This window comes from Pipra filicauda, unplaced genomic scaffold (genome assembly GCF_003945595.2).
Source record: "Pipra filicauda isolate LSUMZ 115617 unplaced genomic scaffold, ASM394559v2 scaffold96_size2947999_pilon, whole genome shotgun sequence".
NCBI classification, from domain to species: domain Eukaryota; kingdom Metazoa; phylum Chordata; class Aves; order Passeriformes; family Pipridae; genus Pipra; species Pipra filicauda.
Genome location: NW_024105164.1, coordinates 931708 through 948114, shown reverse-complemented (window position 1 = coordinate 948114; position 16407 = coordinate 931708). Strand labels below are relative to the sequence as shown.

Below are 16407 nucleotides of genomic sequence, written 5' to 3'. Positions count from 1 at the left end.
GGTGCTAAAACTGTTTTCTTGCTGATCTGCATTGGCTGCCTCCTCTTTGCATCATGGAGGAAGATGTCTGAAACAAGGAAGCTGCTTCCTCATTTGCTTTGGCTATTTTAGTCATGGCACAGCTAAAGAGGAATTACAGAATGCTTTCTTTTTATCAGATGAGACAACTTATTTCTATGATTCTGTGACATTTGTGGCTTTTGCCTTTGGAATGCTATGCCACCAAGTCATGGTATATCTAGCTTATTAATACTTTCAAAGAAAACAAGTTTAGCCTGTTAATAAACAGTTAATACCATTGTGGTAATGTTACAGTTGCTGTCTTTTCCCACAGATTCAGCTCTTTGTCTTCACTGTTACCACTATATATTATACATTGCAGGGAACGTGGTCAAGACAGGAAATGGCAATCCTAGATCTGTACAGCTATGATTGGCAATTCATGTAAACACCGTTTATATTTTTTTGCCTGATTGTAACATTGCTGTAGTGATCTTTACGTACTTCATAAAATAATGGGAAGATGCAAGCTGGCGTTTATCTAGGAAATGGCACTGGGGGCATCCTGGTATTATTTAATTTGTCTTTTTTTTGTTTTCCACAGTGGACAGCTCTGTAACTACAGTTGGGGTTCTGATAAGTCCTGTATTATCCCACATTGGGAATGGAAGTTTATAGGTCATTAGCCAGCTCATTCTTCAAGCCATAGGGCATTTCCTATACATGAGTGAAATGAAACAGATTTCAACAGTGTACAAGACTTGAAAAACATTTGGAAATACAAGCTTTGTGGATGCAGGTTTTTCACTAAAAGATAGTCTGGGATCTCAGAAAAAGAACAATTCAGTGTACCACTTTTTAATTTTGCAATGTAAGTTGTAGTTTCACAAACCTTCATTACAGTGACACAGAAGATAACCCATCTGCCCAGTCATTGATAAACTCCATTCCCACCACAGTAGACAATAAGTACTGGGACAAGAATATATTAGGTGACCATCATGTAACAGAAAAAAACCTCACTGTTTTACGCTTACCTTTACAAATAGGTTACAAACAAATTGAAAGTACAGAGGAGAGAGGTACCTCAAGCAGATTCTGTGGAAAGCCTGGAGTACAAGCATCTGTTCTGCTGTGCTGAGATGATCAAGGGATAGGGACAGCAGCAGCAGGGCTCTCAGTCAGCTACTCCACTCACCCTGGTGTATCAGGAGCCAGACAGGAAACAGAGCTGGGCGAGGTAGGTGGAGAGGAGAACCTGTATGATTTTGCACAGGGAGCTGTGTTCTTCCCTGTGCCATTGCCTACTCTGTCTCTGTTTAGAGCTGGCTGTGGTGATTATAACAGCACCATACCATTTTCTTTTCTAAGCGCTTTTGTCTCCATAAAGCATCTAGAAAATTATTTGAGTGTTTCAGTCTCAACAGATTGGAAATGACTGTTGTTTAATCAGAGCATTCACGAGTTGGGGAGCTGGCAACAGTTTTCTCTTGGCTAACGTGGAACAAAAGAGAGCTGATAGGGTCGGGGCATGCTTGCCAGAGTGGTGATTATTGGAGTAATGTCAATGTCCTTGGGATCCACAATAGGCTTCAAAGTAAAGTTCTGCAGGATGGATGTTAAGAATATGAATATCTCCATCCGGGCCAGACCTTCTCCTGCACAGGCACGTTTTCCTGCAAGAAAAGAAAATAATAAAAATTGAGGTGATGCAGTATTTTGCTTGCTAACTGCTTTTAACCACTGTTCCTTGACAGTTCAGACATCTCAGAAGGCACAGGCAGCACTGCAGCGTTTTGGGGAACAAGTGAATTAAACTGGGAACTAAGGGTCCAGAACAATAAGAGTGCTCAGTGGGCAAAGGTGGTTTGAAAACTCTGGTGTCTCATGTTCTGCTGCAGTTTGATGGTACGTCTGGAGAGAGAGAAGTTGCATGGCTGAGTCCCACTTTATACACCTCTTCTTGGAGAAGGCATTGAAGGAACTTCTGTGGTTGGTAAACAAAGAAATCAACTGAAACTCTAGTGCAGGGGTTACAGCTGCCCAGAAGTGAGTAGCAGATGTCAGCAGACATCACTGTACAGATCATGGCAATGGAGCCAGTGAAACTTTCAAAGAGATTCTAGGAGAGGATAGTCTAGGATCTGAAATAGGAAGAGGTCTTACCTGTAGAAAATGGCATAAAGTAGTCACTCTTTTTAAAGGTACCATTTGCATTCAGGAAATGTCCTGGGTCAAATTTTTCTGGGTTTGGAAATTCCTTGCTATCATGTAGGACAGCAGTCAGCATAGGGAATACCATAGTGCCCTGAATTGACAAAAAGAAAGGTACAATGGAGATTTGCTAAAGCAAAGAGGGATTAAGAAGTTCCCAGAGCTAAATAGGAGGGTAGTCAAAGTTTAACCAGTTTAAAATGAGCATTTAAGGAGTGAAAATATAGGACATTGGTATGGCAAAGATGGTTTTTTAAATGAATGTTAGTAGTGAGTCTGTTTAGAGTATTTCAAATTGCTCCCAAATCGAATACACCTTCCATTTATGTAAAAAAATAGAAAGCTCTACTGCCCTCTTCTCATAGAGGATGAAAAATCTTTTTTTTTTTTTTTCCTTTTCTAATACAAGGGATTGGACTCAATAACTACCAGAATCCCTTTCCAAACAAAACTATTCCAATTCAATATCACATTTCAGTGCTTTTAAAAATTAAATAAAATACAAAGAATAGAACATATAATTGTTTTCAGGAGATCATGACCTTTCTCAGACACAATGCAACAGACCTTGGGGATAAAATAGTCTCTGAACTTGGTGTCTCTGGTCACAGCATGTGGGACATTAAGTGGAATGAAATCAATGTATCTCTGGATTTCATGGATCACAGCCTCTGTGTAGGGCATCTGGCTCCGATCTGCCATGCGGGGGCTTCGGTCCCGGCCAATCACGGAATCAATCTCCTTTTGCATTTTCTCTGTTAGGAAATAAGGAAATGCTCAGTGGACAAGTAGCCCATCTGTTTGCCTAAGTCTCTGCCTGTATTTACAACACAACTTGCTTTTAGTAAATTGGGAAGACATGAATATACTTAGTACTAACATCTCCTTCTTGTGAATAGAACTAAGATAATACACATTTCCACACTGCAAAGACATGTTTCTTAGTCAGGGGACCATTGCCACATGTAGTAATGACAGGAATTGTCCAAACTGATCCCATAACCTACTAAAACTTTTTACATCATTTATTTCCTTTTCTATTACCTGCTATCTCTGGGTATTTATGAAGAATCAGAATTGCAAATCTCAGTGTGAGGCTGGTGGTCCCAGTTCCTGCAAAGAACAAGTCGAGCGTGGTTCTGGTCAAAGCCTCAATGGTGAATTTTGAGTCGACATTTCCTTTCTCCTGCAAGAAGATTTGGCAGAAGGTTTTGAATGACAAAATCAAGAAGCTTGTTTAAAAAGAAAAGTCCTGTGCCCATAATGTATGTTTATAAACATATCTAATGTCCTTTCAAAAATACGATACCACCAGCATTTATGTACTTTTACTGAATAATACTATGAACCTTTTTTAATATGGGAGTAGCATTGAATTACATTAACCAGATTGGTCTTCATCTTTCTTAACTTTGGCTGGTGCTGTTAATTCCGTGTTTAAAAATCCTTGATAAGAAAATGGAGAGGATAGAATGAAGTCGATGTGGCAAGAAGAACAAGTTCCCCCCTTATTTGCAAAAGCCCAATGCCCCATCACAAGTGAAAAGATGTGATTCAAGCAGTCTACTCTTACAATACCTGTTCCATTTTGTTAAGAAAAGCATCAACAAAATCTCGAGGACAAGTGGGATCCAAGGTTTTCTGGTGCTCCATTACGATTTCTGTTGTAAATTGATCGATTTCTTCAACATTTTTTATCAGTTGTTTATGCGGTCCAGGTATTAACTCCATGACAGTTGGGAAAAAATTATATAGCTGTAAAAATAAAATGATAAAAAAGCACATTCTGATTAATGCACATAAAATAATATTTTCCCCTAATTGTAACTATGAAAATGGGGCAATTAAACTGTTTTGGAATGGTAGGTCTTTATTACTCAGGATTTGAATGCCATTTACTTTATGGTTTTACTACATTCAAGGATAGACTGCACTTCAGCAACTTTTGCAATTATATCCTGTGGACATACAATCACAATTCCATAAGATAAGAAAAAAAACAGCAGGATCTGGTTATTTAACTGTCTTTTTCACTTTCAATTTTTTTTCCAAATTTAGGAAAATCCCCTGTAATTAAAAATTAATAATATGAATAAATATTCATTAATAAAATATTATAACAATAAATGTATTAAATATAACCATGCACACCTGTATGTGTAGAGACGTCTGAAGCTTGTTGTTTTCATCTATCAAATTAATTAAAGTTAGAAATTTCTTGTCCTCGTAGTCAAACCGATCCCCAAAGACAATGGAGCAGATGATGTTGGAAACAGCATGGACTAGGAAGTTGTTAGGATCGAAAGGTCGCTCTGCCACAACAAACAAAAATGTTATCTTGCTTTCAGTATTTCGGGGATCATCTCCCCCTCTAACACTACAGGGTAGTTTCACGTCCTCTTGAGATCCAGAGTTTTGCTGTCCTTTGAAAGAATGGTGAAGGGCTTGTCCAATTTATTCTTCTCTTCTTGAAGTGAACTAATTTCACCTCAACTAGAATGGTTTAAGTATCTCTTTTGCCCTGTTCTCAGCAGAACACTTTGTCTGAGTGCCTTAGTTCTCTTCAGCTGGCACACACCCGTCTGCCTTATATATTGTTTATTAGAAATGGCCTAAGGATTCCCACAAAATTCCAGTGAAACCACGAGGACTTTGCCTCAACCATGGGTTTAGGTGATTGCATTCTGTTTATGAACTCTATTAGCATAAATTCCATTGTAGAGCCCTCTCCTAGGGGTTCAAATGCCTGTGATCAAAGTCTAGTTTCGATAGCACAGCTGCATTAATTTCTAAGAAGAAAACTACAGCATAGAAAAAAGCAAGATTAGACCCAAGAAAGAAGGAAAAGTATAGTGATAGGTTGCATCTCAAGGTTTCAAGAGGAGAAACAACAACATGAAAAGGTATAAAATCCTGAAAGAAAACCAAGGAGTCAGAAAATGTCAACTTGACAGCATTGAGAATCAGCCTATTCCAAGCAGCAATGGCACCAACCCTTCTCTGCCTGACTGGTGACTCCCTGGCCACTGAAAACTCAGCAGATGTCTCATCAGAGGTGGTGAGTATATTAATGCTGAACTTCGAAGATACTAATCACAGCTCTTTGTTATTTGCACTAGGGGTAGATAATGGCTTTATCCTTTTCAGTGGTATATATCTCGCTTGCAAAGCCTTTTAGTACACAGTAAAAGATGTTGTAACAAGGTGAGCCAGAGTTGGAGGTTTGCACAAGGGCATAAGAAATACTTATAACTGTATAAAAGCATAAGAAAAAAGTATTACTGTGTAAGTCAAAGGATAAAAGCAATGCAGGTGAGAGTGTTTTCTCTAATTTGTAACAGGAATGTTTATCTATGAAGCCAGACTGAATTAGTGGCTCATGGAAAACAGTGATGCTTCATCATTCTGTTAGATCCATCTGCTTTTTCCGCCTTGCACAGTTAGCCCACATTGAGAGCTTGCTTGATGGAATGTGGAATGGAAGCCTGGAATTCAGGCTGGTACTGTGCCACTCTCAGGGGAAGGATTTAGAAGTAACATTGACCTGCCTACTAGCAGAAAACACATTTATAGGTGGAAACCAAAGGGGTTACCTTATACCCTGCCCTCAGAAGCAGCCCCTGGTCCCACTGGACAGCCCCACCAATGTGGGAGGTGTGTCTATCTAGCATTCAGATGGACTGGACCCAAACCCAGATATCTGTAAATGAGTTCTCTGGTCACCCACTTCTTCAAGAACTGTTTACATGGAGCTGCAGGAGGCAAGGGGAGGAAGTGCATGTTGCTTGCATGCTGGCAGTGTCCAGCCCTGTCTCCATGGCTGAATTCCATCAAACCCTTGGCTTTGTGGCAAAGCTGTTCATTTTGCCCCTTCCTGTCTTGTCACTCAAGCAGAACAGGTAAAATGATACTTTCCAACCCTGTCTCCTACGTTTATCCTCCCCACTGTCACTGCCTTTGACTGACCGACTGTCAGGAGTGATAACTTTGCCTGTTGAAGCAGGGAGCAGAAACAGCAACCGTATGCCCAGTATTTGGGTCATGGATTTTGTCAAGCAGCCCTATACGCCTCATTGTCTCATTGCAAAGATGCATGGTGTCTCAGCAGGCACAAAGTCCTTATCCTACCGTGTGTGTTCTTGAGCCTCTCCACCAGAAAATGAGCTTCCTCCTGGATTCGCTCCTCGATGCTCTTTTTCCCCATCCCAAAATCCCGCAAGGTGGTGAGTGCAAATCGTCGGAGCTGCTTCCAGGTCTCGCCATTGCTAGTCAAAATGCCTGACAGAGGGAAGAAAAATAGACCTTCATGAGGAAACAGATGTTTTTTCCCTAAATGGGAGCTACACAGTAAGTACTCGACCTGAAAAGACAGCTCTCCGCGGAGTTACACTGCTATTGCTATATACCCAGAGCATATACTTATTGACAGGATCATTGGAACTGCACTGTATATAATGCCATGGAATATGTTCTGTTTACCCAGAGAAATGCCATACTGGGGACTGACCTGGAGAATAATCTCATGACCTAATCCTGAGTGTGGCCCCTACCGGGTCAGCCTATATTATCTTATCTTTGTTGTGCTGTGGACTTTCCTTTTACTGATTCCTTAGCTGTGTATATATTTAGAGTACTTTCAGAAATGGGAGAACGAATGTAAGACCTTACAGGTACATTTAATGAACAATATTTTAGCCAGAATGTGAGGCATGCTGAAAATAGAAAGGCAGTCAATGAAGCTGTCCTGGGACCTTAAACAGTTTTCCAGGGGACCAGTTTACTCAAGGGGCCAAGCATGAGTTGGACTTTTGATTTTTAATTACTGATTTGTTTGCATGAAAGTAGTAAATGAAATCCACCACTCCCTCCTCCACTGCTCTCTCAGCTGTGTTCCTGCAGCACTGAAAGCATGCGTTTTTTATGCTAACATTATGAAGGACATACCTGTGCCTTGGAAGAGTTTTTCAATCAGTGGTAGAATGCCTCTTCCACTGAAGTCATCTCCTTGATCAATCAGAGCTTCTTTCATAACATCATAACCATACAATACTACAACCTTTTTTGGGCCTAAATGTATCGTGAAGACAGGACCATACTTCTCACTGAGCTGTAGGAAAGAGGAACACAGAGAACAAAAAGTCTGAATGTTAATCATGTGAAAAGGATTTTGTAGCAAAGGGGTCTGAGTGGTGATCTGCCATTGTCCCAACATCGCTGAGACATGACATTGATTAACAGCAGTGCAGAGCTCTTTCAACTATGAATTACAGACAAGGGAAGGGGGAATTATACAAGAAATAGGTAATAAGAATGGAAGCAGTAAGGTATCAAATCCAAATCTGAGAAAAGAAAATAGTCCTTCATAGGGCTGGCAAAACATTCTGGGAGGCCTTTCTGCAGGGCATAGTGGATAACAGTTTACATGAGCTCAAAACCAAATTATATACACATATGGAAGCAAATGCCTAAAGGGTTTTTGAGCACAAACAGCAAAGCTGTTTCTCAAATCTTCTAGGCCACAGACCCCTGAAAATGGAGTGAGTGTATCAGCAGACAGTCACAGCATCCTTGCACTCCTTTCCTGGCATCTGCTCTTGGCTACAATTGGGGATTCTCGGGCTATGTGGTCCAATCTGGAATGCTTCTCATGGTCACTTTATCAGACCAAAATAGATGAAATCCTGTGGTTTTTTTCATCGTGGGAAACCGAATCACTTAGTGCTCTGAAACACAGCAGAATGCCTGAGGATGTTTATGATTCTCAACATTCACAAGCACAAGGGCAAAAATGAGCTCATCTGAGTATGTGTGCATCTGACAATACACACAGTGATGTCAGCCACCACCACAGTTTTGCTCTGAAGAACCCGGGGACACCAGCCCTTTCCATATATCTGTCACCATACCCTCACAATCCCCTAAGGAACAGGCACTTTGGATGAACATTCCTTCCAGACCTTGCAACACAGAGGGGGTTTTTTGCCAGAGGGGTGACATCAGCCAGGGGAGGGAATGGACAGCACAATCCACCTCCAAACTCTTTTGCTTCAACTTCTTAACTTGCTAGTTCCACTCCCAGGTGATCCTACATATCTGCTGGGGAGCAGAGGCAGCAAAATGGAGAAGGGTTCTCCCCAAAAGGGGGCCAAGCCATCTTTCCATCTCGATGAGGAGCTGGGCACAGGAGGATTATAATACATATTGCAATAGCATCAGGGCCTTGATTGCAAGTCCAGTGCAAATTGCAGTAATGCTGTGAGGTCAGTGTGGGACTCCTCATTAGTATGATCATTGCAAATACATAAACTGACTTGTAATATATAGAATTAGATATATAGATTTCAGAAGCATGTATATCTGGGAAATCATAGAATCATAGAATCATAGAATCGATTGGGTTGGAAAAGACCTCCGAGATCATCGAGTCCAACCCTTGGTCCAAATCCAGTCCATTTACTAGATCATGGCACTCAGTGCCACGTCCAATCTGCGTTTAAAAATCTCCAGGGATGGTGAATCCACCACCTCTCTGGGCAGCCCATTCCAATGCCTGATTAAATCTTTTGTTTCTATTTGAGTCTAACCTTTGGTCAGTGCAAATTAAGCTTGTGAATTAAGCTGAGACTGCAGGGACTGGGCTTTATTTTATATAGAATGAAGATAACATAGAAAAGAACAAAACAGTCCCTTACCTTCTTCAAGCTTTCAGGCACGTTCCGTGGGTTCAGCTGGAGCAGGTTTCCAACTATGGGAAGTGAGAAGGGACCAGGAGGCTCCTTCCCTTTTTGTGACGTGCTTCTCCATGTGGCCAAGAGAAGAAGGCATGAGATACAGACAAGCAAGAAAATAGTAGTTGTTCCCAGGAGCTCCATGGTGGGCTGAGGCAGAGAAGTCAAGTGTCAGAAGACCCTGATGTTGGACCTGTAAATCCATGCTTATTTATATGCTGTGATACCAAAGCACGTGGTTGAAATTAGCCAATAGTGCCTTCCTATTCCTGCAGAGATATGAGATTACTTATTAATCTGCTCCAGATAAGAATGAATGTTACTAAAGTTGACTTTTCTGAGTTATGTAATAATCCTAAAGCAATGGTAATTCAGACCCAGTGGAGCCCCAGTAAGGAAACTAATAAACAAGGGAAGAGGACATGTGTAGAGAGCAGAAAATGCTAACACCTGCAGCTTAAGAAGGGGAGTGGAAACATCAGTGGAATTTAAAAAAAAAACCAGTTTCATCACTGAAGGAAGTTTCTGTGTAATAAGAAAGAGACATGACATTACTCTTAAAGCCACCCTGAATTAGAATCAGTGCAAAAGGAGGTTGTTTATCTCTGTTTATCTCTGATCTATGAAACCAGTTTCAGCATTATCCAGCAGTGGATAATAAAAAGAAAAATGGATAATGGCAAGAAAAATGAAGTGGGTCGAAGGGAATTGCTCTGTACCAAAATCTCCCTGGAGGGTTCTGTTTGAAACAGCTTCCTTCCCTCCCCTCCTGTCCTGCCCACCCTCGCCACCTCCCCTCTGCTGTTGAGGAGCTTTATGTTTTACAGCCCCATATCTCTAGCAAGGGAGCAAAGTCCCTCTATCTGTGCTCCCTGGGTAGGTCTTGTCCCACAGAAGAGCCCTCCCCCATCACCCCATAAACTCTGCTCACACTGACCCCTCTCCTGTTCTTTGCTTCACATACCAGGTCTCTGTAAAGCACCTGGTAATTGGTGAGCATTAAATGGGCATCAGTGTCCTCTGGCAGGGCCTGTTTCTCTTCACACACTGGAGAGGGAGTTTATCCAGATTTTCAGACAACTAATGTCACATTAGGGGGATTCCACCCAAACAACCTCATCGGGGACCATTTCAGTCAGTGAAACAGGCTCTGCCACCTGCCAACACTCAGCCCATCCCATTCTTTCCTTTGGGATACAAAGCCAAAATGATACTGACCCCTTAGATGCTGTGATGGTGGAGGGATGTGTTAAAATGGATATAATCTTATATTATATTCTCTCTATATATTCTTACATAAGCAACTAGATCTCTTATTTATCTCCCAGGTAATGGTAATGGGCTGGGAAAGTAATTTTCTTTCTTGCATGAACTCATTGACTCAGGACTTAAATCCACGTCGGTTCAATCAGTTTTTGAGTGTTTATGTGCACAAAAATAGCCAGACATAATGTAAACACCAGACTTTGTTTTCTATTGAGTTGTCCAAATGGGGTTTATGGGATGGGCAGACTTTAGCTTAATTAGCTGAGTAATAGCAGATTCTGCAGCAGTGAAGAAAGAAACCTGTCCCACCTAAATTTAGATATGAAAAAGGTATACAAATCAGCTTGTCTGCCCTGTTAGTGAGGAAATACTGATAGTTCCAGGGAATGGGTCATCTGACTTTTCTTATGAGCTTATTGTAGTGTGAAATGAGTCAGTCACTGAAGAAGGACCCACAAGGATCATTAAGTCCAACTCCTGGCCCTACACAGGACCATTGAATCCAACCCCTGGCCCTGCACAGGACCATCCCCAAGAGTCACATCATGTGCCTGAGAGTATCATCCAAGCACTTCTTGAACTCTGTCAGGTTTGGTGCTGTGACCACTGCCCTGGGGAGCCTGTTGCAGTGCCCAAGCCCCCTCTGGGTGAAGAACCTTGTTTTAATACCCAGCCTAAACCTCCCCTGACACAACTTCAGGCCATCCAACAGCAGCAACAGCAACAATCATGATGATGATGAAAAGGAAATTAAAAAAATCAAAATAAAACTCAAGAAAGACAAGGGATGGAAATTAAAAACTCACTACTAACCAACTGATGCCCAGCCATCACTGAGCAGTGGCCCCCAGCATATTTCCCCCTAGTTTATATGCTCAGCATGTTGCTCTATGGTATGAAATATCGCTCTGATCAGTTGGGATCAGTCATCCCAGCTGAGTCTCCTTGTGTTCTTGTGCAACCCCAGCTTATTTGCTGGCAGGGTGGTAGGAGAAGTAGAAAAGGTCTTGAGGCTCTGCAAGCACTGCTCAACAATCATTAAAACAAGCCAGAATTATCAACACTGTTTCCAGCACAAATCCAAAACATGGCCCCATACCAGCTATTATGAAGAAGATTAACTCCACCCATCCAAAACCGGGACTGCAGGTTGGCAGAGTAGCCTATGGAAATCATCTTCTCTGTTCTGCTGTGAATAGCAACAGCTACTAAACTTACCACTTTTAGATAGGACTTTCCTTAGTGCCACGTAGAAAATAAAAATATCAACCTCTGCCTTATTTCTGGCAGCAATTTGACAAAGGATCTGCCGTGATCAGTGATAACTTCAGCATTCAAAATTTGTGTAACACCCATATTTGTAAAATGCTACACGTAGTACTAGAGATAAGATGCAAAGCACATTGGTAGTTTTCAGATCACAGAAATTACATTTGACTAGGTAGATCAAGAAACTTGGTTAATAATTTGTGTATGAACTCACTAGACCCAAAATATAACTCAGCTGAAAAAGGATGAAATCAGTGAAGTTCATCAGTCATTCGCAATACCTGGAAAACTGCTTTTTAGTCATCAGAAGGGCAAGGAAATGAAGCTGATAACAGCCTTCCCTTGACCTGTACTATGACTCCACCAACAGTTAATCACTATATTGTTCCTATACCCCATCATCATTCAGTAAAGCCAAGGTGCTTAGTTCTAACCTATGGTCAGCACTAAGAAAGAACAGGCACTTCCAATAAAAAAAAGAGTTAGGAAATGGGAAAAGTGAGGTGCTATACATGGTAAAGAGAGGCACAGAAGTGAAGGCTGTGAGTTTCAAAGAGGGTGTCTGAGGTCAGCAGAGTTCCTGAGGCTGCTGCTCTCAGCTGTCTGCACGAGCAGTGGAGCTCCTCCTGAGCCAGCTGCAGAACCACCATGGTGTACAGCAGGTCATCCAGCAGGTCCATGCCCTCGGAGATAAATCAGCAAAGGGGCAACATTATCAGCTGGTCCCATCTGTAACACCGTCATCAAAGGGCAGAGGGCCCACTGTGTCTTTCCAAAGGCTGAGCAGGGAATCTGCAGCACAAACAGGACCTGAACACAGACCTGCTCAAACTTGGGCTAGGCATTCTGAAACTTTAAAAAGTTACTTATCATCATCACAAAAGATCACGGAAACATGGAACTTGCTGGTAGTCTTTATATTCTGAAAATAGTGTATATCATAAATAAAAATGATAACGTGAAAATTCACGAAATGACAATTTAAAATTCAAGAAGAATTCAGCAATCATCAAGTAACAAAACCTTCATGATATCCAGTAACTACAGTGATAAGGAAAACAGATGATAAATCATGCATTTAAAATACAAAAAAAAAAAAAAATAGCAGCTGATGCTGAAGCCAAGTGATATAATGTAGACCCTTCAATGTGCCTTTCAGTCCTGCCAGAGACAGAGGGAGGTGGCAGAGTGGCTTGAGAAGTTAAAGGAGGAAATCCAAGAAACAGTACAGTCCTAAGAAGTGATCACACCACAGTGACACTGCCAGTGCTGGACCCTTCTAGCAGGAGGATGATGGTGGAAGAGGAATCTTCACTTTGGTGACACCATCTCCCTGTTGATTGTGTAGATAGTCAGGCTACAGCAAGTTCCTCAGTATCATGTGAGAAGCCCCCACTGAAATACTCCCCAGGTAGAACACAGAGAACACACCACTGGCTAATCTTCTCATCTTCCAGACCAGTTTCCACTGATGGATTTACATAATTTCCTACTGTTTGGGAAGTTGGTTTTGAATGAAGAAAATTCTAGAAACTAGCAACATTTTAACTTCAAGCTTACAGGTAATGGTATCTGTCAGTCAGGCTTTCTCCTAAACATGCCAAATTACAGCAAGTGCAGTAAAAGTGTAATTCATGTTTCCCTACTCTAAATGGTAAGCAAAGAAATGCAGAGAAACTTGAGAAAGAAGAGCTGTGTCAGAAGATGGAAGAAAGTGAGAGAAACATTTACTACAAGTCAAAGAGAAATGCAGAGAGGCCAGGACAGGGTGGAGGGCACTGCCTGGAAAGGACCTTTCCCTGTAGAAGTCAGTGCCAAACTGAGTAGGTAGTGTATGTAGTGGGGCTGGAGGGTCCTAGGAGAGAGACAGGTGAGACAGAGAGGACCAGTGCTTGCCATGGCCAAAGACCCCAGGTCATTCCCTGTGTGAGGGTTTACATCAGCTACATGGTGGCTGAGGGAAAAGGAGAATTTGCAGGGCCAAGGGAGAGTCTCTAGGATGTCATTTAATGTTTAATAGTGATTGGTTCAGAGCCCATAGGGATCATTCTCTTCCATGACAACTGTCCGGATTCAGGGATTGATTCTCTTGCCTCATTCCAAAGCATGTAACAATTTCTTCCAGTCCTCCCCCACTACAGGTTTCAGATATGGGATCACCAGGTAAACAGTGCACATGTAAAGACTCTTCTGCTGCAGCTCTCATCCCTGCCTCCCTCAAGTGTGAAAGGTGGCTCCTCCCCTCCTCCCTACCATCGTCTTCTCCTGCACATATCACCTCCTCTGGAAATGATGGTGCCTAATGCATTCTCTCTCATAAACACGAAAGATGTCCCCTATCCTTGGTAATTTGGAACACTGAAAGAGGAGAACATCAACTATGATTTATTTTCCCCACTAAAGAGGTTTGAAATATATGATATTTCAATGAAAATATTGTCAATAAAAAATTAAGTAACTGGGTATGTACCTCTACCTTTTTTCTCTGTGACTTTCAAATGAAGTTACTAATTGCAGTGAGTCTCCCAACAGTGCTAAGGCAAAAGATGAAGAGTGATCCACATGTGGTACTGTACAATACATTCTGTTAGAATTCAACAGCTCAGAAGGCACAGCTGCTAGAAGCAAAACAGCCATTGCACAGCTGATCTGATATTTCACAAGGACTTGGCAAGGATATTAGATTTATCAGTGCAAATGGATTGGTTAAATATTTCTTAATGAACTCAGTTACTCCAGGCATCAGTTGAAAGGTTTCCAACATCAGACTTTGTAACTAGGTTGTGCTGAAAAGGAAGACTGAACTTCCATGACCTCTTTCAGTATTCCACAACCTCTTTCACTGCAGCTTTCATGTAAGGTTCATTGGCTCTTTAGACTAAGAGCTATTAAAAAAGGATTATGGTTTATTATTTGATCCAGCTGTACCTTATAGAGAGTATTGAGATCATATGAGGGCCAAGGCCTGCCTAAAAATTTTTCAGCCTTAATGAAGGAAAAATTGAGAAAGAAAAAAAAAAGGAACTTTGCCACCCTCTTTTTACATAGTATAGGGTTTTTCCTAAGTGCAAATCCAAAGACACAAGTCACCATAACTATTGTTTTGAGAGCTGGATTACAGAGATCTCTAACTTCCATGACCAAGCCACTCCCAGCCACTATCAGACAGTCTTTAGCATAGATGGAGCCTTGGTCTGACCCAGGCTTTGGGGCTGGCTCGTTTTACACTTCTTCCGCACATATTTCCAGCTGTATGTTGCTATACAATTTAGGATGTGCTTAATTCACTGAATGGCAGAGATGATGTAGTGGGGGGACAGAATTTTAACTCTTCAGCAGGAAATGAATTCTAGTTCTGTAGTCTAGTTTTCATCCAAGTCCACCAACAATGTTTTGAAAGAAAAAACAAAACCCAAACAAAACACACACACACACACACACAGTCCCCCCAAAACACAAACCAAACCGTTTGTTATCACAATTGTATTTCATGAAAGAAAATTGCCTAGTTCCCAAAGGTCATGTACTCATATATTAACATTAAAAATGCTATTTAAAAGTGAACAGAAGCAAAGTCCTTGAAGTACAAAGTCCTTGTGGAGGTCGTTTATAGGAGGTGGCTGGGTTCCTGCCCACCACTGATGCGTTCTCCTTGCCAAAAGAGAAGTAGTGTGGAACGCTGTCTGGAAATAGTGTCATTATTAAACAGACCACAGAAAGGCTGGTAGGTTCCCTATGGCAAAAGAAACCCCCAACCAAGCAACCCAACCCAACCCAAACCATAATAACCCAAATCAAATCAAAGCAAACCAAAACAAAATATGATTGGGTGAATACTCTCTGTTAACTGGTACTATGTTATTTTGAGAAATGAACAGCTTCTGTTGCTTGGCTAGTTTGTAATAATCAGAATGGGAGGATGCAGGAGAGGGCGTGTGCTATTGCTATTCAGTCCCACCAGTGACTGTGGAAACTGTTCAGGGTCCTCCGAGTGTTTTGAGGTCCCACTGCCCTCTCCTGGCTGGTATTGCCTGTGCTGGAGTTTTCCTCGGCCACGAATCGAGGATTTGCAAAGGTGCAACATCTTGGTTTTTCCATCTTTGTTTTTTTAAAGTCAGTTAATGCCAGTATTATATACCATCCAGTCTCCTTGAAAGCAACTGGGCTCCTATTTATTACCCTCTTTGCCTCAAACTCATAAACCACCTCTCCCCATTTGTCTCATTTGGAGAAACCAAGATCACTTCCTTCTAACAGCTGGACCTGGGGGTAATGCCAGGGTCCAACACGTTGCCCACAGCTGGTGGAAGATCAGGGTCTAACTCTAAAACCATATTGTAAAAATGGCTGAAGGAATCCTCCTCTCTCCACTGCTGTTCAGCCTCTTGAAATGCACAACAGGCAGAGTAGCCAACAGCCACAACCACAGAGCACTTCATGCAAACAGTTATGGCTACATGGTGATTTCCCTACTCAGGGAAGAACTTAGCAGCCTTTACCAGGCAATAAAGATTTACAATGTCGGCAAAGGACAAGAAATATTTCTAAAAAATTAACAACATGATCTAGCAGCAGCAGAGGGCACCATTGACAAGAACATCTTACTTCTTCAGAGCCCAGAGTAACCCTGGCCAGGGCAGGGCCCTTTCACCTTTAAGGTCTCTTGGAGGCTCCAGCAGTTCTCCAGGACTCTTCTTTGCATCTCTGCCAGCCTGCTTCACTTCTCTGGCTGATCAGCCTTGGACTCTGCTTCAGTTCCACTTATCTCTCAGGTTACTTACCCCAACTCCTTACTTACCCCAGCTCCTCCCTGTGTGATCCTTGCCGATGCCATGGCCATTCCCACCCTCAAAGCTTGTGCTCTGAGCACCCTCAACACCTTTCCCTCTTTACTTCACGTGCCCTGCCCCAGCTGGAAGAAGTCCCATCA

General features: G+C 41.9%; 1 protein-coding gene across 1 annotated transcript; it reads right to left on the bottom strand.

The window, feature by feature from the left end:
* Window positions 1-842: 842 nt before the first annotated feature.
* Window positions 843-9086, bottom strand: LOC113986738 (cytochrome P450 2H1-like). The gene is made up of 9 exons (XM_027718716.2): window positions 8907-9086; window positions 7159-7321; window positions 6343-6492; window positions 4366-4526; window positions 3793-3969; window positions 3259-3400; window positions 2782-2969; window positions 2167-2308; window positions 843-1676 (listed from the first exon to the last, which is right to left on the bottom strand). Exons 1-9 carry the CDS (start codon window positions 9084-9086, stop codon window positions 1495-1497), a joined length of 1485 nt encoding a protein of 494 aa, XP_027574517.1. The 3' UTR covers window positions 843-1494.
* Between the last annotated feature and the right edge of the window lie 7321 nt (window positions 9087-16407).

What these genes read in the sequence shown, in the direction of transcription:
- LOC113986738 (XM_027718716.2), bottom strand. Translation starts at nt 9,086, where the DNA reads ATGGAGCTCCTGGGAACAACTACTATTTTCTTGCTTGTCTGTATCTCA. An exon ending in GAGACTATTTTATCCCCAAG is followed by an intron (nt 2,309 to 2,781) that starts GTCTGTTGCATT and finishes TTGTCAATTCAG; the next exon opens with GGCACTATGGTATTCCCTAT. An exon ending in CTTTATGCCATTTTCTACAG is followed by an intron (nt 1,677 to 2,166) that starts GTAAGACCTCTT and finishes CTTTTCTTGCAG; the next exon opens with GAAAACGTGCCTGTGCAGGA.